Source organism: Gallus gallus, chromosome 9 (assembly GCF_016699485.2).
Source record: "Gallus gallus isolate bGalGal1 chromosome 9, bGalGal1.mat.broiler.GRCg7b, whole genome shotgun sequence".
Classification (NCBI taxonomy): domain Eukaryota; kingdom Metazoa; phylum Chordata; class Aves; order Galliformes; family Phasianidae; genus Gallus; species Gallus gallus.
Window position 1 is genome coordinate 13,776,702 of NC_052540.1, and position 20,457 is coordinate 13,797,158.

Consider the following 20,457-nt stretch of genomic DNA (forward strand, 5'->3'; position numbering starts at 1 on the left):
GTACATCATGCACCTGAACACAGCCCTGGGGCCTCCCGAGGTCATGATGCTCCCTGCAGGGCAAGACAAAAGCAACCAGCACTTGCTTGAGGCTTGCAAAGGAGGCACACCCATAGCACAGCTGCAGGGACTGCTGGCTCAACACAAGCTAATCCAGCACATGACATGCTGAAGAAAGGGCATCACACACTGCAAAGCCATCACTGCACAGCCCCCAGACTGGCATGCTCAAACTGCAACATGCCAGATCTATTGAACTCTGCCTGTTGCTGCAGCACTATGCAGACATATTCTTTTTCTAGACACAGCCTTGCAAATTCACACAGCATTGATGAAGCCTAAGGCTTGCCCTAGCATGGGTGTCCACCTGCTAAGCCTGGCCAAGCCACAGGAGGCTTTGCTGGTCCCCAGCCAGGGAATACAGGTGAAGAGCAGCACAGAGACACCAGGGACTTGACCAGTGCACCAAAACACAGAGGTAAGCATATCTGTGCTCTCACAAGCACAGTGGAAAAGCCCTGCCTACATCAGAGACAGAGGACAGACCATTCTACGTCTTGCACTTCCCTAATTTGCTTGTGCTCTGGGTCCTTGAAGAGCATTAAGCAAGCTCTGGTCTCGTGCTAATCAAGCACTCATGGCAGGATTTGGTGCTAGGCAAGGGAGAAAATAATAAAAATACTACCCAGATAGTATTACAAACCATACCGTGCATAACAGAGCATTTTGAATGTGCTTCTCCTTTGGCAGCATTTTAGAAGTGCTGCATTCACATTCTGCACCTTATTCAGTCCAAATGAGTCAACCCAGCTGCCTAGCTGGAAATCCAGCCCACATGACCAGGAGAAAGATCTGAGCAAGCTGCTGCACCCCGCTGACAGCAGATCCCACAGTCATATGCAGTCTACACATCCAACACTCACATTAGTTGTGTGTCTAAACTAGAAATATGGCTGTGTGTGCATCTCAGGGGCACGCTAAGGAAGAAAGAAAAGTAATGCAGAGCTTACTGCTAAGCAGAATAGGATAACCTCTCCTACCTGCCTCACCATTTCTGCTGCTCCCAAGTCATATAAGCGCTCTGTGCTGCCATAGGCCTTAAAATGAGGCATTTCAAGTGCACAGTTAAAGGCAGGCAAACACTCTCTGCTAAGCGCAGCTGCTAAAGGCTCATTCTACGTTCAGCTCTTACAGAACACAGAGGACGGGAGCAGCTGGCAAGGACCACCTGATCGGGAAGCTGCATTCTGGTGTCAGGGCAGTCTGCCTGGTAACTGATCTCCATGCTCTTTGATCAACGTATTACCAAACAGCCTTCTGCTGACAGTCCTCAGAGTAGGTACGCAAAAGTTGTCAACAGTTACCAGATTTGCTCCAGGCCAGAAATCCAGCTCATTTTGCAGTGCCAAGATGAGCAGGATTCTTTACTCTTTCTTTTTTAAAAAAGTTCTGCAGTGCTCTGAAAGCAGCTAATCAAATTATTAAAGTGCTTAAAAGTTTAATGAAGAAATCAAAGCTATTAAGCAAACATTCAGCTTGATGTCTCTTTCCCTTCTTACCCACCCTTCCTCAATGCATTCAAAACCTCTTTTTGCTGTGCTACAACATGTTTAAACAGGTACTGAGATACAAACAAGTCTTGGCCCCATCTCATACAGAATGGATTGGTTGCAGATGTTCTCCTGCAAGCTACATCTTGCCTTCTGCAAGAGCATTCATCTCCAAAACACATCATTTCACCTACTTTGCCCGAAGCCAAAACTCAAAGGTTATTTAATTTTATTTTTTTTTATTAACTCTAACATACCTACAGCTGTGCAAGCAAAACCCCAGCTAGTTTTTCAAAGCACAAAGAGGTGAGTGACTGAGTTTAGATAAATGTGACCAAGTCAGGGCAGACATCTTTCTGTTCACCTATGCAGCAGCCAACAGCAATGTCAGGGATGCAATAAAACAAAAAACTGCTGTATTTCAGAGAAGCCTGACATATTTCACTATCTTCCTAGGACAAGTCAGACATGAGCTCATACAGTGGCAGGTGAGTCAGTGACGAGTCAGACAAGAGCTCCTTAATTAAGCTTTAGGGGTGGATGATCCCTCGAAGGTGTAATCAGATTGGTATGGCCAGTGGGAAAAATAAAACAACAACAACAAAAAAATCACTGGAGTAAACTGCTACACCCTTGGTGATCCACACCAGGCTGGCGAGAGAGCCCCCAGCACACAGCAGCAACTACTCTACACCACTCCCCAAAAGCCTGCATGCTGAACCCTACTTCTGGACACTGGGAAGCGTGGGCTTCCCCATAACAAGCAGGTCACGCTGGAGTCACATCACAGACGTGGTGTGTCCAGGGGTGCAGGGTAAGATGCATGCCAGCAGTTTGGGCTTCAGAGCCAAGCAGGCAACTGGTAGCAACTCCAGCCTGTGGGGTGGAGAGAAGCAGTCACAAGTTAGCCATTCCCAGTCACTAAGTAATAGTTAATCTTGGCCATATGCTTCACCAACACTTAAAATAATACCAAAGCAACCCCACTCAAGAAGACGACCCTACAAGATTTACGTTTAGGAACCATCCCTAAAACACATTTCAAAACACACATCAGAACAGCAGCGCATTAAAAACAAAACAACCCCATTAAACAGATTGAGATCAGCAGCGTGACTAACAGCATCGGAGCGTTTTGTGCTCACAGTGTTAGACATGCAGCATGGAAATGGTTTTCTTCCAGCACGTGTCCCTGCAAATGCAGCCTGGAACCAGCACATCCACAGAGCTGCTCCTCCCAGCAGTGCTCCTGTGCACACCAGCAGCACCAGTGCAACCCAGTTCAACTGAGCATTGCACGGAGCAGCTGGAAAACGAGCCCAGAAACAGAATTCCACCTCTGTAGTCCTTCAAGAGAGGCACAGCAAAGGAAACCAGCAGAAGTGACTCACCAGAGAAGTCAGCACAATAAGGGGCTAACAAATAAAGATTAAATTTAATTAAAAATGTATTAATTATTTATAGGACCGGTATTCTAAAGTAGTCGGTCCATGTGCTCCATTTCTGAGAACCTTTCATCTTTACAGAACTAATGATTGCTCTTCTGAAGCTTTTCCTAGGGGTTGTCAACTTTTTTTTTTTTGTGAGTGTCAGCATTGTAGAAGGCTTTAGCAAGAGACATAGAATTGCAGAGTGATTTTTGGAGTCTCCTTTGCTCACCAAGGTCTGGTCAAAAAAAGTGACTAAGAATGAATAACATGAGCAGTGTGCAGCAGAAGGGACAGGAAACAAAGAACTCATCATAAAACTAGTCACCACCTCACTGATTAATGAACAGATGTCATTTAGTGCTCAGCCACCTGACAAACATCTCCTGAGAATACTTTGCCACCCATGGTGATGCTGAGGCTCGAAACACAAACAGAGAGGGCATGCTGCTGGACACTGAGCCCAAGCACTCTGCTCCCATCCCTTTGCCTTAGGAGAGGCTGGGGGGACACATCTGACAGCAAATCTGTGCTTAGCTCCATTCCCCTCCCAAGGAGGCCAGGAGCAGGGCAGCTCCCTGGCAGAAGCTCCCAGCTGCAGCTCCCATGGGTGAGCTGATGAGCCCCGACAGCAGCAGGGTGTGTTCAGCCCAGCTCAGCATTGCAGCTAACACAGCACAGCTCACACACTGTCACAGTTCAGATACCTGAAGAGGAAGAGGCTTTTCTTGGTGCCGTAGCCTCCACACAGCCTCTGCATCAGCACATCCCATACCTAATGGGCCTGATGCTGGTAAATAGCGAGCTCTCAAGAGGGGAAGCAATTAACCCAGCCAAGACTTGGGGGCAGTTCTGAGCTTTAGCCTGAAGATATACTTAGGTTTGCAAGACAAATCTTTTTACAAGTAAGCTTTCAGGCCTCTTGATTAAGCCTAGTGATACAGGCTGCAAGCGAGCAGCAGCCCCCAGCCATTCCCCAAAGTGTTTCACATGGGGGATCTAAGTGCTTTGCAACACAGCAACGTGGTGGCACAGTCCTGACTTTGAGGGTGGGCACATAGAAATGCAGGCGAAGAAATGGAGGCAGAAGGAACGCCTTGCACAATGTTACCCAGATCAAATCTAAATCACAGGGCTGGAGCAGCACAGAGGCTGGGTTCAGGGTCAAACCCATGGCTCATCTGTACTGAGCTCTACCCGAGCAGCTTGGGGCAATGTTGCTTCTCTCCCCTGGAGGGAAGCACAGTGAGCCCCAGGCTCCAGAAGATCCACATAGGGATGCTGCTCTATAAAGGGAAGGAGATTCCCTCTCCTCCAACCTTGCAGGGCAGCATGATCATTACTGCTAAAGCAGGAAAAACCAGAAAATAGACCCTATTTTCCTTATTTCAAGAACTGATGCACATCAGCAGAACACGAAGCACCCATCCTCCTCAAAGGAGCAAGTATCTTGCACTCTTTGAAACAACAAACAAACAACTGTCATAGAATACATCTGATAAGATGATGGAGAAGTAGCAGTTTCCTTCTGTGGATACACCAAGTTTTGCTCCAGTATTTAAGTGTTATCTGTAACAAGTGGAAATGTAAATTCCGTATAACACAAAGATGCAACTTCTCCACCCTGGTCTATTTGTCAGAGGATCTAAGCTCTTAGTTGAGTAGCTTATTCTACTCTGTTTACCATAACAAATCTGACACACCTGCACATGAACAGATTTCCATTGCATAATAAAGTTCATGCTCTTTCTATACAGAAGTCATCCTTACTCGGGACACTTAAAAAAACAAAGTAGAACATTTCTTCATAGCACATGGCCTGCCAAGCACTGGAGCTAAACCCTCAGTATACAGAGCACCACCAGTGCAACACAGAAACCATCATATTTGCCTCAGCACACCAGCTGTTGCTTGTTCTGTATCAAGCTGTCAGGGAAATAAGATGCACACGACTGCAGTATTTCAACTGATCTGAGGAAAGGAATGACCACCTCCAAGGCTTGTCTTTGTCTACAAGACAAGCAATACTTCTTAAATCAGTCTGTCAGAAAACCCTTATCAAAAGTAAGTTAACATCACTCATTGTTTTTTGCCCAACATGCTGTTTTTAGGGGTAGTTTGGTTTGAAATATCTTCAAGCAGTGTTCATTTAAGGCAACTTTTCCAGAGACTCCCCGTGCCCCAGAGCATGCTGCCTCCCTCCTGGCCCAGCTGGCCATGACCTGCAGGAAGGGAAGGAGGCAGCTCTTGGGATGCCACATCTGAGCAGTGCAGGCTGCTTTGCAGTTTGCATGCTTCACGCTTATAAAATCCAGGAGAGCTCAACAGCTTTTAGGAGCTAGCCTAGAGGCAGTCCCCGTGCTGAACAGTACAAAAAAAAAAAACCCCTGAAGCATCCAGAAACACCGCTCCAAAAAACACCACCCCAGTAATCCAACAATGGATCCCACACCACTCCAAAGGAGTGCCAGGGACTTCTGGCACCTTGGCTTCCCTCCTCTAAAATGGCAACTACATACCTGATTTTCCTACCAAGAAAAGGTGTTTGCTGATTAGGGAAGTAATGTTTGCACAGCACTTTGAAGATTTAAAGTACTACATTAATCCTACATGTTGTTCTTTGCAGAAGCCATTTTTAACTAAGCACAGGAGGAAAAAAAAAAAAGAAAGGTGATTTAAATAGTGACCCTCCCCTACTTCAAGATGTTCACTCATCTCCCAGCATCAGCTATTCTTATCTCTAAATGTTTTTTTAACCCTTTCTTCTCATACTTCTCAGAAACCACAAGGCTCATTCAGCTTTTATTTGAAAAAAATGGCTTCTTTCCAGGCTGTGGCTGTTTCTTGTAAAGTTAATTCCTTTGGTAATGCTGCTGGAGGCACATCGGTATGTTTGGTGTGTATGTGTATATACATATTTTCCCCCTTTTCACATGGTGTTGTTTTTATATACGCGTAGTGAAAGATACCTAATCCAGGATTATGATTCTCTTTATTCCCTTTCTCATGAAAGTAGGTGGGGCTTTTTTGTGCCAGTTGCGTTGATGAAAATTATGTTTAATTAACGCTTTTCCTCTCCACACAGATGGAAAAAGTTCTCATTAAGAGCCCAAGATGTTTCGTACACTTAGGTCTCTCCCTCTGAGTTTTCTCTTTGGAAATGACTAAAACTTGAAGACAATTTTGCCAGCTTTCTGAGAGGAAAAAAAAAAAGAGCAAAAGTATTAAAACAGCCTGTTGCCAGTACAGCTAGAAGTCACTTTGAGCAAAGCAGCACACAAATCTTCTTCCCCTGGGTGTGCCAAGAGAAGACAACCTCTCCTCACAGTTACTTTCTCCATCCCACTGTGCCCATCCCTAACATATCAGTGTTTTGCACTTGCAGACCCTGTGAGACCTGCAGCGAGCTCTGTCTGGTCTCCTGTTTTGTCAGGAGAGAGAAAGCACAAACACAGCAACCAGGAAACTAAATCCTAGCTCAAAGAGAAGTATATTCACACCATCGATTTAAATGCCTTCCTCTTGTCCAAACATCTGCAGAGGAGACACTCCTGTGCTCCCAGCAGCTGCACAGGGATGCAAAGAGTCCCAATTCAGGCTCCCGAAGTCAGTTGATTGAAGCCCTCAAGCACCGCAGTGCAGCTTGGCATCACGGAGGATGCTTGGCTAATGAAGAGCATCTACCAAAACTTAGCACTGAAACAGCTGCAGCTCAGAGAGATACACTACATTGCCCTGACAGGATTTACAAAACAATGGAGGATGCAAAAAGAGAGAGAGAGAGGCAGAGAAAAGCAAAGACAACTCACAACAAGACATTTTCCAGACATTATTGCAAGGAGCTGCGGAGTTGCTTGTAAGGAGTCAGAGAAAAAGATAACTGGTAATAAAAACAGAATATACATGACAACGAGCTTAGAGGGGAAAAAAAGCACAATTACATTTTAATAGGAGGCTAATGAACTTGGATCTCCTCTCACTCAAAGGAAAAAAAAACCAACAAAAAACCAGAAGAGAATCCAGCAGGCCCCTCCTGGACTGGTTCTCACAGGGGAACTGGTTCTTCCCAGCTCTGCTCACTTGAAACACGTCCCTGCCGTGAGAACGGCACCTCCTGCACAGACAGCAAGCTGCTGCCCTCCTTCCAGGCAGATGACCCAGGACAAGTCTCATATGCACCAACAGCCTTAACATCAGGCCCCGTGGTACCATACAGAGGGAAACACTTCAAGTCATTCAAACAGGAAGGCACGATCGCAACCTCTCCGTGTGTGAGAGCTGTCACAGCAACCAAAGCCCATCCTTCTCCCTGCCTGCTCTGAGCAGACAAGGGGCACACGCACTAGGAGCAGCACCTTCACATAGGTAAAGCTGCAAAGAGCCTCAGGAAGCCAGTTCCTACCATTTCTCATCCAGACAACTTCCCAAATAAGGCAATGCTCCTGCTTTGCTGAGATCTGTGCGGAGCCAAGCCCTGAGCTCACACCATTGCGTCAGTTCTTCCAGCCTGTGCATCAGCAATCAGTTGGGCTGAAGAGAAAAACCTACATTTAAAGTCATGAAAGGATTAGCAACACGTCCAGAAGGGGACCGACTTCAGTGCTTGGAGACAACTGCAGACCCTCTGCACTCACTTTCACGAGGACCCCTTCCTTAGCACTATGCCAACAGCCAAAGCCCACAGCATTGCTGACCAAAGTAGACACATTCAAAATCCCACTGCCCTCCTCCTAACAGCTTTAAGGAGGGTAAAAATCAGGAAAGCTCAAACTGCACTGCCTAGAAGACAACTAGCTGGTGCAAGTGGCATGTTACTGAGGAGAAACAAAGCTAAACCTTCACAAAGCACCTAGCATAGCCCCACATGTAAAGTCTTCAGGTAGACCCAGCAGCCCTTAAAAAGTTGTCATATACAACGTAGAAGAATGATCAGCAGTAGAAGCATTACCAGAGCGCTGTTCCAATCGCACTATTTGAACAGCTTATGTAAGAGAAACAATGAGAGTCAAGGCAATGCATGCATCCAACTGCCATCTCGCTGCTATGCTATCCCCATGGACCATCGTCCTCCAATTCATTTTACACAGGGGAAATGAAGCTTCCCATTTTACACCAGGTGATTCAGGACAAAATACTTTTTCTTAAGCAAAAGTGGAATTAATCAAATTGAAGTAAGACAACTGAGATAGACCATCCAAGGAATCTGTACTCTCAACCACAGAAACCTGTTACTCCTAGCAGGGACTAATTTAAGCACATTCCTTTCGCCTTAAGAATATAACCCTTCCAAATCCACTAACCCCAGACGGCACAATGCATTCACTTGCTTTCTTGTATGTTGCACAGGTTGTCACCTAGCCTCGCCAGCTAAGAGCCTGAAATCAAAACACTTTAACAGAACCTGAGGTACAGTCAAGTTTATCGAGCACGGGAGAACCAATGTGCCTGACTGGAACACAGATTGCAACTTTGTGCAGCTTCGCGTTTCATAACGAAGCTCTGCAAGGACCAACCCTGCTCAGCTCCAACCTACTGCAGGGCATGAGAAAAAACTGCTATGCTCAGCTATTGCCAGCACTCCCATTATGCAAGTCTTGCAGGGCTGTCTTTCTTCAGCAAAATCAAAAAAAATTGCAAATAAACTTGGGTTTTCATGCAAAAACTGAGAGCTACTTCTGCCCTCTTTTTCCTTAACCCTCATGACTACACAGAAATGCTTTAAAAGATTTAATAGATGCACCCTAAAGGCTCAAAAACCTGGGGGAACATCCGAAGAACCTGTTTGTCTTTAATAAAGTCTCATGACTTATAAGGTGGTATCTTGCTTATGGGGATAGGAGGATCTGATTTGTATCTTGATAGCTTGAGTTTGGCAGCAGCGTTAACTTTTACTAACCTTGACATAATTATTTTTTTTTTAAGTTATTTTTATTTTTTAAATCTTCCCTACTGCAACCATGTTCTTCTCCAGGCAAGCAGTCATGTAGCAAGCTCTGTGCTAGCAACAGGTGATTGCCAAATCTTTTTTTAGTGGGAAAAGCCAGCGCAGTTATTTATTTACTTGCACTTGGAGTGGGTGGGAACATCTGCACATAAAGTTACTTCCAGAAAGAAAAAAAAAATAGTCTGAGGTGGCACGCTTTTGAAATGCCTTGTTTGCTTCTGCTGCAGAAATGGGAGGAGATCTCACAAGCCCAGGTATATGAGAATTCTCGCAGAGGAAGTATCCCACAATAAATGACGCACAGTTCTGGATAAGCTTCACCTAATTTCACCAAATCCATAGGGCTTCTCTCTCCAACTTCACAACCTTCTGTCTCAGCACCACCAAGTGACACCTGCTTGATCCTCTGGCCTTCAGCAAGCTTTTGCTGCAGCATGAGCTCCCTGACCCCTGCACGCATATGAGAAGCTTTGTTCAGTTTAGACTACTGCAGCTTTTGTTTTTAAAGACTCAAAGAGTTGCAATTGTTAAAGATTTTCCTTCTGAAAAGACTGATTAGCTTGCTTATATTCTTGTGTTCTCAGGTCATTAATTAAAAAAAATAATCAAGGATGCTTATAAAGTCCTCTGCAATCCAATCTCAATTTGTCATCATTAATTAGTTCAACATTGCATACAAATGAACAGCTAACCTGATTAGACAGCATGTTTTACTGGAATTCCTACTTAAGGTCATGAAAGACTTCAGAGAGAAAATCTGCAATATTTTCAAAGCAAACTGCTCATGCATATGAAATCACTCTCACCTAGCAGCAACTGGTGCTTTTCTGCAGCTTTTGGCCAGCTCCTTCACCCCTTGAGATAGGAGCCCATCACAAACCTGAGCAGAGAAGCAGCCCTCCCAGCGTTACATCCATCTCTTCCCCAGCTTATCCTACACAAACAGTGCTGATTCAGCACAGGGTGTCCTCTGCCCTGGGAAATTAAACCTGCCCCAAAGAAAATATCATCATACTACAAAACAGGTTTGGAAAGGTACAAGTGGAATTTGGGGCTAGTTTCTAGTTTTTAGCTACTCAGCTAGCTCCTTTTTTTCTTTCCTTTCTCCCACTTCCAGAAATACCCTAGGTATCTGCATCTGATTTCAGACTATTTCTCCCTCAAAAGCTAAGCACCAACAAGCCTGAAGCATCTTCACGGATCTCTAACCCTCCCAAAGCACCTTTGCTTTTTCAGGTGAAATAACCAAAGTCCTCCCTCAGGCCCACAGCCTTTGCTCTCCCATGACCTAATCTTATGCGACTCAGCCCCAGACAAACTCAGATGAGCTACAGCAAAGCGTGCTGTCAGCCAGGACATGAGATCCACTGCCTGCCCCCACTGAGCCCTCCTAGCAGGGCAAGGTGGGTCAGCCTCACTCATCCATTCTCAAAGTAGGGAAAGTGCAATACAAGTTTCCTTAACACTGTTACCCTGGGGAACGCAAGGGAAAAAAACCCTAAGAAACAAGGCTTTCAAGTTTTGAACTCTTAATAAGGGTGGGGCCATCTAGTAATTAAACATTTAATAGGTCACTCCTGTGGAAGAAACCCTTCCAGTTGGGTAGGTTCCTAATCCATCATTAAAAAAAAAGATGACGACAGGCATTAATCAAAGCACATGAAGTCACATTGGGGGGGGGGGGGGGGAGAGTTAGTGAGCAACTCAGAGAACTTGCTCCTGCTGTGAGGATGGGGCAATCCTTCTTTCATCAACGTTTCACACGTGTTTCCACATTTCTGAGGACGGCAGCAGGAGAGAGCCTCCACGTCCCTCCACACCCACCCAGCTGATAAAGCTGTCGAACACATTAGCAACTGCTCAACAGCCCATGTGAAATGAGTTGGTGGATTAATTAGCAGAAGGGCAGAGCTCTGAAGATGGAAAGATGCTCGAGTGTGAAACATTGATTGAAGGTCCCCAGCAGCCACCACAAGACTGTCATCAGTCACTGCATACATACAGCTCCTGCACAAGCAGCTCCAGGCTCAGCACAGGGACACCAGGACGCTCTTCCACAAACAGAGTACTGTTTAGGAGGTTGCTCCTTGACGACAACACACAGGCTCGTCCCTGTGCCACAGACTGCAACAGCTACAGGCAACACATCTCCTGTCTGTAGCACAGTCCATGTCATGAATGAAGAAAATGAAGAGAGGCTAAATGTGCCTGCCCCCAAGGAGAAAAAAAAAGACCATTATGCAATCTGATCTGACTACTACCTAGATCCATGTTAAATCTCAGCCTCACTTCTACCCCCGAAGAGCTGCTGTCATTACAGTGAAGCCCCTCAAGTGCTTGTTCAACTTCGTGCTTACGAGTAGCTCTCTTGTCTTCAGCTGTGCCAGAACGGCCTACCACAAACGTTCAAAACTCATTTCAAAAGACCACTTTTCATAGTTGAAAGGATAGCATCAAACACTCCGGTTCCCTGTCGCTGCATTAGATAATTCTTTGTACTATATTTATCAAAAGAGAATGTCTTTTCATATCTCTCTCTCAAAGGACCCTCTCCACAGCAGCCTGCAAAAAATTCAAGGGAAGCATTTTCTTGCCCTGAGAAATGGAAAGTAGACCTGACAATTTCCTTACTTAAAAGGGGAATGAAAATAAGTAGTGTAGTGCAAGTGGAGAAACCTGGACATGAAATGCATGCACTAAAACAAGACATCACAGCCAGTGCAGATAAAGAAAAGATGCATTTCAACCTCTTTTAGACTTCCACCTATTCATCCCTAAGGAAATAAATAAATCGCCCTTGACCAGACAAAACATTTTAACTCCGTGAAACATTCTGTTTAAACAAAGTTATTGTTACCAGTTTTAGACAAAAGTTTACTTAAAAAGAACTTCTACATATGAAAGATGCAATTTCATACTGATTTGATTATCAAACAACATCTCTTTGCATCTGTCCAATAAGGAGCATACGGGTTACACCGTTTCCCTACCAGCAGTGGCCAGTTGCAATTTCTAGACTGTGTTTCAGATCAAAGGAGTTCCTTGGATTAAATATGGAAAAGAAGAAAAGCTAATGTGCTTCTTTTTGGTATCAAATAAAAGCATACAAAAAAAAAAAAAAAAGCACTTTAAAACTACGTGAACAGAAGCAGTGAGTTGCAGTGATTTTTAAAGATAGAAAAAAAGTGTTGGATAATCTGATATCATTTAACAAAGTCACCATAAAGTGAAATACTCAAAACAGCTTTAAGGAAGAAAAGTAAGAGAATTCATAATATGCTGACCTGATACAAGAAGAATCAGGTATGTACATTTAAGGGGAAAAAAAGTAAATCTGTTCCCTCCACCAGGGATTCAAATCTGGTTTACTTAGTTACCAAGCACAGCAGGGGTTACTGGTAATATCTGATTTAGGCATCTAACTCCAGTGGAGGGGTTAGATTCAGAGGACTAAGGTTCAATCTACCTAATTCTCCTCACTCACCACACAGGGAAAAGTCCATAGGGGATCATTCACTGCACTGACTTGGAGTGCTTGAAGCAGTGGAAGACAAATATTGAATATCATAGCAGTAGAGAATGTTGCTCTCTTAAAGATCTCTACTCCAGAGCCTTAAACCACACCAGGACACAAAGCTGAGGAAAATTTTTAAGTCTAGAAAGATATTAAAAATAGATCAGGGCAAACCACCTCCATCCTGTACCTCTGTTCTGCTGGCATAGCCCTGCACATCAGACCTAATACAAACCCTTAGATGAAGAATGCCAAGGGAAACGCTGAAGCCATCCGTATGCCCACCCCAGGTTTAACAGTATGTTATACTTAAATAGAGAGCCACTGTTTCATCACACGGTGTTTAAGTGACTGTCTTTTTGCAAGGCATTTTATTCACCTGGGATTTAGTAATATTACTGAGGGTTCAATTCCCACCACACCCTCCCAGAGCAGCCAAGATAAATCTCTCCCTTCTGTGTGACATGTCGTGCACTTAAGGGGACACAGGTCACTCTGTTCTTGCACAAGCCTGGATATGTGTCAGAACAGTAGTGTCACTATTGGCCACAGGACTGAAGCCAACGAAGGAGCAAGGCTGTGCTGCATCCTTACCGTCCACGTTGCAGACTTTGCTGTGCTGGATTGTTGAAATGATACGTCGAAGCTGTGAGGTCCCGGGTAGTCTGTGTTGGAAGGGATGGCTGGGGAGGGCGAGAGGGCATCAAAAGTGGAGCTGGGCTGGGCGTAAGGCGAGGGGGCCGTGACGCTGTTCTGCGCGTGCTCCGTGTTGTAGGGGCTGGTGGAGGAAGAGCCATTCTGAATCTGCTGGTCCATGCTGTTCAGGAGCCCCAGGTTCGTGTACTGCGGCTAGAGGCAAAGAAACACAGAGAAGTGTTACAAAAGTAATGTTAGCAAGGACCAGCTTGACGCAACATGGCCATCATGATGGAGGACGTACAGCATGATCTCAGCACCACCCTATGTGTGTCATTCAATAAGGAAGGATATTTGCAAAGAAGATACCCCATTTTCCACCAGTGACTGAAAAACAAAGAGGTAAAGCTTCATGCAGCCACACAGTAGATCAACAGTGTGGAACAGAGCTGGGAAAAGACACTTCACACACAATAAGGAGGTGATTCACAGGGCAGTAAGCCATCATAGGGAGGCAGGCTCCCTGTGTCTAGCAACACCCAGACCTTTTGGAGGGACTGCTAGTACCTGATACAAATCACCATTTTTGTTACAGTGAAACCAGCTCTATCACATACAAGGCTACATTGTCTCATGGTCTTGTGTTCTAAAGACCACTCTTTGTAGATCAGATCCTACTAGGCCTGTTGACATGTAGGACACCTATGTATCAAGTGGTAACTGCACTGCTATGTCATTGGTAAAGGTACACAGTCTTCAAACCATGCTCGTAGCCAGTGAACAGTCAGACAGCAGCACAGAGGAACTGAAGGTATCATATCAAGCAGGAGAAACTCACTGCATGCAACATTTCCCTGCATGCCTGCAGCATCAGCAGCTGCACGCCCCATAGCACTCAAACAAGCAGACATTGCTGTATCCCAAAAGTATCCTCCAGCTACAACTGACAAATAAAACAACTTGAGACATCAAAAAAGAAGGCTACAGGACGAAGTACAGAAATACAGAGGTTAGATCAGAGAAGTCACATGCCCTAAAGACTATGTACAGCCCTTGTTCCCCACCTCAAAGAGCTGAGAGGGGAAAAAAAATCATAGAAGGGTGACAAGAATGAGCAAACCCACTCAACACCCTCCTGTAAGCTAACAACTCAGTGAACCAGGATCCTTATGAAAAAGGAGGGAGAAGAGAGGCGAAACGAATTATGATAGAAGTGAAGAAATCCCTTGAAAGAAAAGAGAAAAAGCAGGCAGGAAGTAAGTTTCTTGAACTCCAATTATAAGATCCTGAAGCTCAAGGACAAGAAAGTATCACAAGCAGGATTTTGGTTCACACACACACAGCTTTAAGCACCACATCACTGCTCGTCGTGATCTGTAAGGGAACAGTGCAGGCTATCTACTGAACTTCCTATGGACAAGGCACATAACCTCCTGCTTCTTCAGCCATTTCAATCAGAGAGGAACAGACTGGTTCCCTCACAAGGATTAGTGCTCTCCCTACGCCCAGAGCTGTGCACACTCAGCTGTCCTTCCAAAAGAAGGCAGTAAAGGAAATTAAGCCACCGCAGAACTCTTCCTTTCTCAGTAACACTGGAAAAGGCTGCTATATCATAGAGCCTTTAATTAAAAGCCCAAGGTGAGACTGGTGTTCTCAGGTCTTCAGTGATGTACACAGGACCTACCACAGAGGGCACAGCTTGCTACTATGAGCTGCACTGCGAAGGGAAAGATCTGGTAGGGATCAACATAGGGATGGTCTGCAGAGAGACCGAGCAGTGGAAGGATGGCTGGATCTCTCCCTGCCCCGCCAGCAGGGCACGGTGTCCTTGGACAAGCCGCTTTGCCTCCCCCTCCACCCATGGCCTACTTCAGGCTGCAAGGTCTGCAGGGCAAGGATTGCTCCTCACTATGTAAAAAGCACTCCACTTAATGGGACTCCACTTTGACTAAGGCCTTCAGGCAGCAGAGTAATAAAGGCAATTACATATGGAGCCCTAATCCCGAGTGAAGCAGCGACTGCGTTGCCTCAGGTTAGTCATTTACCCTCACTGCCTCAGTTTCCCCATCTACAGCAGTAAAGGAGACACTGGCTGACCCAGTACTTCTGTTAGATGGGTGAGCCCACAACTGGGCTCAAAGCATGCTACGTAGCTGTCAGGAGGCAACAACCCAGACTGGATCTTCCTCTCAAAGAGGAGATTGCAGCTTCAGCCATGCAGATGACCGTTACATCTCACCTCCTGCAGGTAATCCAACAACCAAGACCTATTTAACAGGCTGTGTTTTTGCTGGAGCCAGGATGCTGATATACAGCGCCAGGAACATTCTTTTTGTTGGTCAATATTTTTGCATTCAGTTAAAAAAAAAAACAACACACAAGAAGCCCAACCTCTCCATCCTTCTACTGCATCATACAAATAAACAACAAAACAGATTCTGGGATCATTTAACCTAAATTAGTCCCACACCCCTGATCCTAACAACACCTAAAGACTCCTCAAAAAAAAAAAAAAAGAAAAGAAAAGAAAACAGCAAGAATACTGCTCACTTGTTTTATTTTTCTCATGGAGATTAGCATCAGACACACTCCCTACCCAGCCAAATGATGAAAAGGCAACTGTGATGAAAACAGTCTCCTACTGCAGCTCAGACAGACAGACAGCAAAACAATAGTGTTTTAGCTTTCACTTAAAGACTGCTCCTTCTAATCCCAGGCTACTCAAAACTGTGGGGAAGGATGACCAAATGGCCAGCTGGTGTTAACAAGACAGCGCCATCAGGAAATGCTGAGGGTGCTGCCTGGACATCAATTAAAAAAAGTAAGTACCCCATTAAAATTTAAGATATCCTTATGAGAATCAAAGATCCTTTTCATTCCACTCAGTCCAGGAACCATCTGTCTAAATGTTACCAGTGGAGCAGCCATTCCACCACATTTATATGCTCACATGCCACAGCCAAATGCCATGTCCCCATTTGCTCTTTAAATAACTATTAATCTCCTTGCATTTATCCCAGCGCTGACACAAGCAGCTGTTGGCCTTCCCTTCTCCCCTCTGAGTCCCACCAGCTTTTCACCTTCCCAGCCCCTCATCCCCTCCCCAGACAGGTGCTCCCGCCCCAGTGACAAAGCAAGCTTGCTGGCTTTGCTCTAAACCTCCCAGCTATGCCCCGAGGCAGGCGGTGTGAGCTGTGTGCGCTCAAGGGGTCAACAACTGAATTGCTTGCAAGGCCTCTGGAGGAATCAGATAAGGCTTTTGGAGGCACACGCCTTCTGACAACACAACAATTAGAGGGGCAGCAGGCCCAGGAAGGCGCACGCTGGAATCCACCCATGCAGCAGCTCCCGCTGCAATAAAACTGCTTTGGTCCAGCAAGGCTGAGGCCGGTGAGCACTGGTGAGAACAAAGACATCAAGGGAGGTGGGCACAGCATCACCCTCCAGGGGAGTCTGCTGCTGGGCATATATCCTAACACACACAGCCCCCTCACCATACAGAAAGAAGGTCAACTGCGTTTAATTCAGAAATAGATTCTTGCCTCCGTTGGTGGCCCAGCATTTAGGTCATATTCTGGTTTTGGTGTAGGGTTGTTTGAAATGACTGCAGGATCCAGTCCCAGCAACAATGCCTGGCAAACCAAGAGCGCTAGCTGGTTGGAAAAGGCAAGCATGCAGAGCTGAAAGCACGGATTATCGAGTTCTTGAGCCTTTGTTCTCTATTTTGTTCCCCCCCCACCAAGTTTCTGGAATCATTAATAATCAGTGAAGCACTGCAAAACCTTCAGGCAAGTTTAACTGCAAATAATTAGAGAGATGCAATTATAACCTAGATTACGTCTTTTGGAACATCACTTCAATAACGTATCTTGAGCTATCAGTTTCACTTCCTACATCCCATCAGCTCTGCTTTCAGGTTTTCACACTAACTCACGCTTCTGGATAAGCAAAGCCACAGTTTCATTGGAGATGCTGCTGAATTGAAAAACAGACTGAAAACTGCAAAATCCTTTAATCCCAAACCTAGCTGCACTGGGGCACCTGCCACAAGAGGGCAATGCAAATGCCGCGCTGCACAAGGCAGAGCTGGTGTAGCTGGTGTGCCCAGAAAGGTTCCCCGGCTCACCCAAAAAGAGAACCTTCTCAACAGGGTGACTGCTCCCAGTTTTATTGGTTGTACCTCACTTTAAAATCCAATATGTTAAAAGATAAAGCTAACAGATGCATCTGCAAAGAGATCCGCCCATTACTACTGCATGAGGGAAGTCACACAGGTGAAGAGATACAAAGAGACTTCACATCAAAAAAAGAAAGGCGCAACCGAAAACACATTTCCAGCTATTAACTACTCAGTTATCAGTATCTCACAGTTCTGGTATTTTTCCACTTGAAACAAAGGAAAAGTCACCAGCTTCACATGTAGAAAACATTGATGGCTGCATCCCTACCTGTCAAAACCCCTCTCCACATCTCCATAGGAACATGGATCAATGCTTCATCTTAGTTTTTGGCCACTGGGTCTAGATGGCTCAAAAGCATTATCCAGCTACTGAGAAAGCCTTGCAAAACACCACCACTGGCGCTTCTTCTCCAAAGATACAAGATTACAAAATCAATATAGCAAACTTCCACAGCTATTAGCAACAAGATTTTGCAAGGCATTTTGCTACTCTGCTGCTTTGTCCTTAACTGCACCGCAACTGATGCGCCACGGCTTCCAGTTGCAGGTTACAGTGATATTTCAGATTCAGATTCCTCATGAAGAACAGATCTTCTAGGAGCAGCAGGATAAATGTTTTCCAGAGTGCTTGATGCATATCCAAAACAGAAGACAGACACCTTAAGCTTATCAAGATAGATTTACATCTACTTAGTTTTTCAGACCTTCCCAAAGAAAGGCTTAGTAGGTGGAAATAAAGCACTTAAGCTCAACAGAAGTGCTTCTATCATAATTATTAATCGAGATACTGCTGAGTGCAGAACTGTGTAGCTTTGTCAGTTGCTCAGAAGGCAGCTGATACAACACCCGATGTAGGCAAAGTGCTTGTGCCATTACAAAGAAGTGCCAAGAAATTAAGGGTTCCACCCATGCCCCTCAGCTAAGATCAGGGCTGGAGCTGAAAGAGATACCTAACTCATCACAGTGAGAAGTATGATTTGGTTTTGAATCTCTAGCCTCTTTTCTCATCAAGACAGACTGAAAAAAAAGCTTCTGAACCAGTGGAAGGCCTGATTCATAAAGATCTGTGAGAACGAGCTCAGGACTGCACATCTTTCAGGAAGAACATACTCAGTTTGGACATGGTCCCCTCCTGGCCATGAAGAAGGAGCATGAAGTCAATGCAGCAACAGCTCAGGCCCAGATGCCTGCTGAGAGCCACAGTGTTGGCAGCAGGTCACACAGCCTCCGTGTTCCTTCAGCTCTACTTCTGAAGTAGAAACAAATTCAGTGGGTCTATTTTGAAGAGGCTTCCTTCCAGACTAACAGTACAGCTAAATACATCAAACATTTGGAAGCCCTCGGATAACATGATAATGTGCATCTTGTACTCAACGTGAAGAGTGAGCAAGCAAATACCTTTGGTTCAACCAACGGTATCAACACTTGACCAAGATATGAGCTGTAATGCCTGGGAACCTATGCTCTCTTTACCACAGGTCACGGCCTTTAGCACTACAACAAATCAAATCGACTTAGATTTTACTGCTTATTCCAGTAAAAGAGACTGCTTCGCATCCTAGCAGCATTACAGGCTTCCAGCACGATGGCATTCACTGAACTGGAATAGTCCCTGCAGTCAACAAGTCCCACCTTGGCTGTTTGAACAGCCACAGCACAACCATAGGTTTAACATCTCCTCAGTGCAATCCCACCTGTAAAGCAGGGAGCACAAGTATTTCTGCACCCTCTTTCCTGTTTTACTTAGAAGAGGATTTATTTGGGATTTACGGAGCTATTTGCAGAGAAGTCTGGCTGATTTTCACTGGCACTGGCTATTCCATTGTGCATGTCATCCAACATCTGTACTCCTTAGGTTAACACACATGGCACAACTACAAGGGCTGTACCCAGCAAATTGCAACCAGTGTATGTTCCTATTCAGACAGCTCTGTTAATAGCAGCAGAACTTCTCATAGGAAAAGCAGGTATTCTTAAGCTTAGAAAATAACTCGGGTCAATGAAATGCAACATAAGGGCAAGTTTCTGAGCGCCCAGAGGGCTGCAAGCTTCAGAGTCCTCTTGTTCCCCCCCCCCCCCCCCAGCTGTAATTGTTTTCCTTTTTAACTAAACTCTGAGTTTTGCCCCTTGGTTAATTCATTTACTTTAGGCTCAGTAAGAAATATTTTTCAGCCAGAAGCAGGGTGCCTTTTAAAACAAGCACAGCCCAAAGCAGGAATGCCTGTAATTCCTGGCTCCTACCACCTGCCACAGGTTCAGGTAGGAGAGCTCGTCTAACTCAAGGATTATCAGAGTGACAGCGCATCCCACTTCACACAAGCATTAAGTCTGGATATCCTGTACTGTCTAAGTATTTTAACTATTCTCCAATGCATATAAAAATACTACCACTGAATTCCTAGAAGCTCTATTTTAGGCTTTTAATGGAGAAAAAAAAAGACTCCAAACTGAGGTCTTTAAAAAATACCTCCTTGCACCAAAATCAATTTCATCACTGATCACCAAACCATTTCATGCAGACTTCCATTAGAGCATCTAGGCAATGCTTAGTTATTTTGAAAATGTAGCTAGATTAAAATAGAAAAAAGCCCCAAATCCATCCCCTTGCACACATACACAGTCATTTCTTTACTCAGTTTGTGCTCAGCAATCTATTTGGCATATAATAGAAAATACATGAGCAGAGGAAGAAGAAATATCATATCATCTGTGAGATGCCAGACATAATGGGACACGAGAACTCCATGATTTTAAAGCAAACTGATTTATAACCCAAAACACTTCACTTCCTAAGGCTAAAACAGAGACCAAGAGCTTCCCTACGTTCTCCTATTACCAGCTGGACAACGTAATGTCAACAAAGATCTGAAGAGCCAGAAAGTACAGACTATTTGGAAAGGCACCCCTCATGCTCCCAAGAGATGTAAACATAACTGAAGACAAAAGTCCTACAACAGGAAAAACAGAAAAAGCAAGGTGTATTTTTTTTTTTTTTTTTGCCTAATTTCAGTGGCTGAGTGATTGCAGGACCACAGCTCAGCAGAAATGCCATGCGTCGGGTTTGTAAGTAAGGTCAAAAGTCGGATCAAAGAAAAAAGGTGAGCTTTAAATATCAGGCAAACAGATTAAAATCCTAAATTGGGGGTGGGTGAGCTGGAGAGGAAGACTTCAGTAGCTGATTAAAGCTGCCTTGTTTCTTGAACTCT

At 44.9% G+C, this 20,457-nt stretch overlaps 1 protein-coding gene across 11 annotated transcripts in view; it reads right to left on the bottom strand.

Moving 5' to 3' along the window:
* Positions 1-20,457, bottom strand: part of TP63 (tumor protein p63) — a 103,389-nt gene that overhangs the window by 35,545 nt on the left and 47,387 nt on the right. For all 11 annotated transcript variants that reach the window (XM_046898296.1, XM_046898297.1, XM_046898299.1 and 8 more), the window contains one exon: positions 13,030-13,284. In XM_046898296.1, the coding sequence (XP_046754252.1) occupies positions 13,030-13,284 (255 nt within the window). The remainder of the gene's footprint in view (positions 1-13,029; positions 13,285-20,457) is intronic.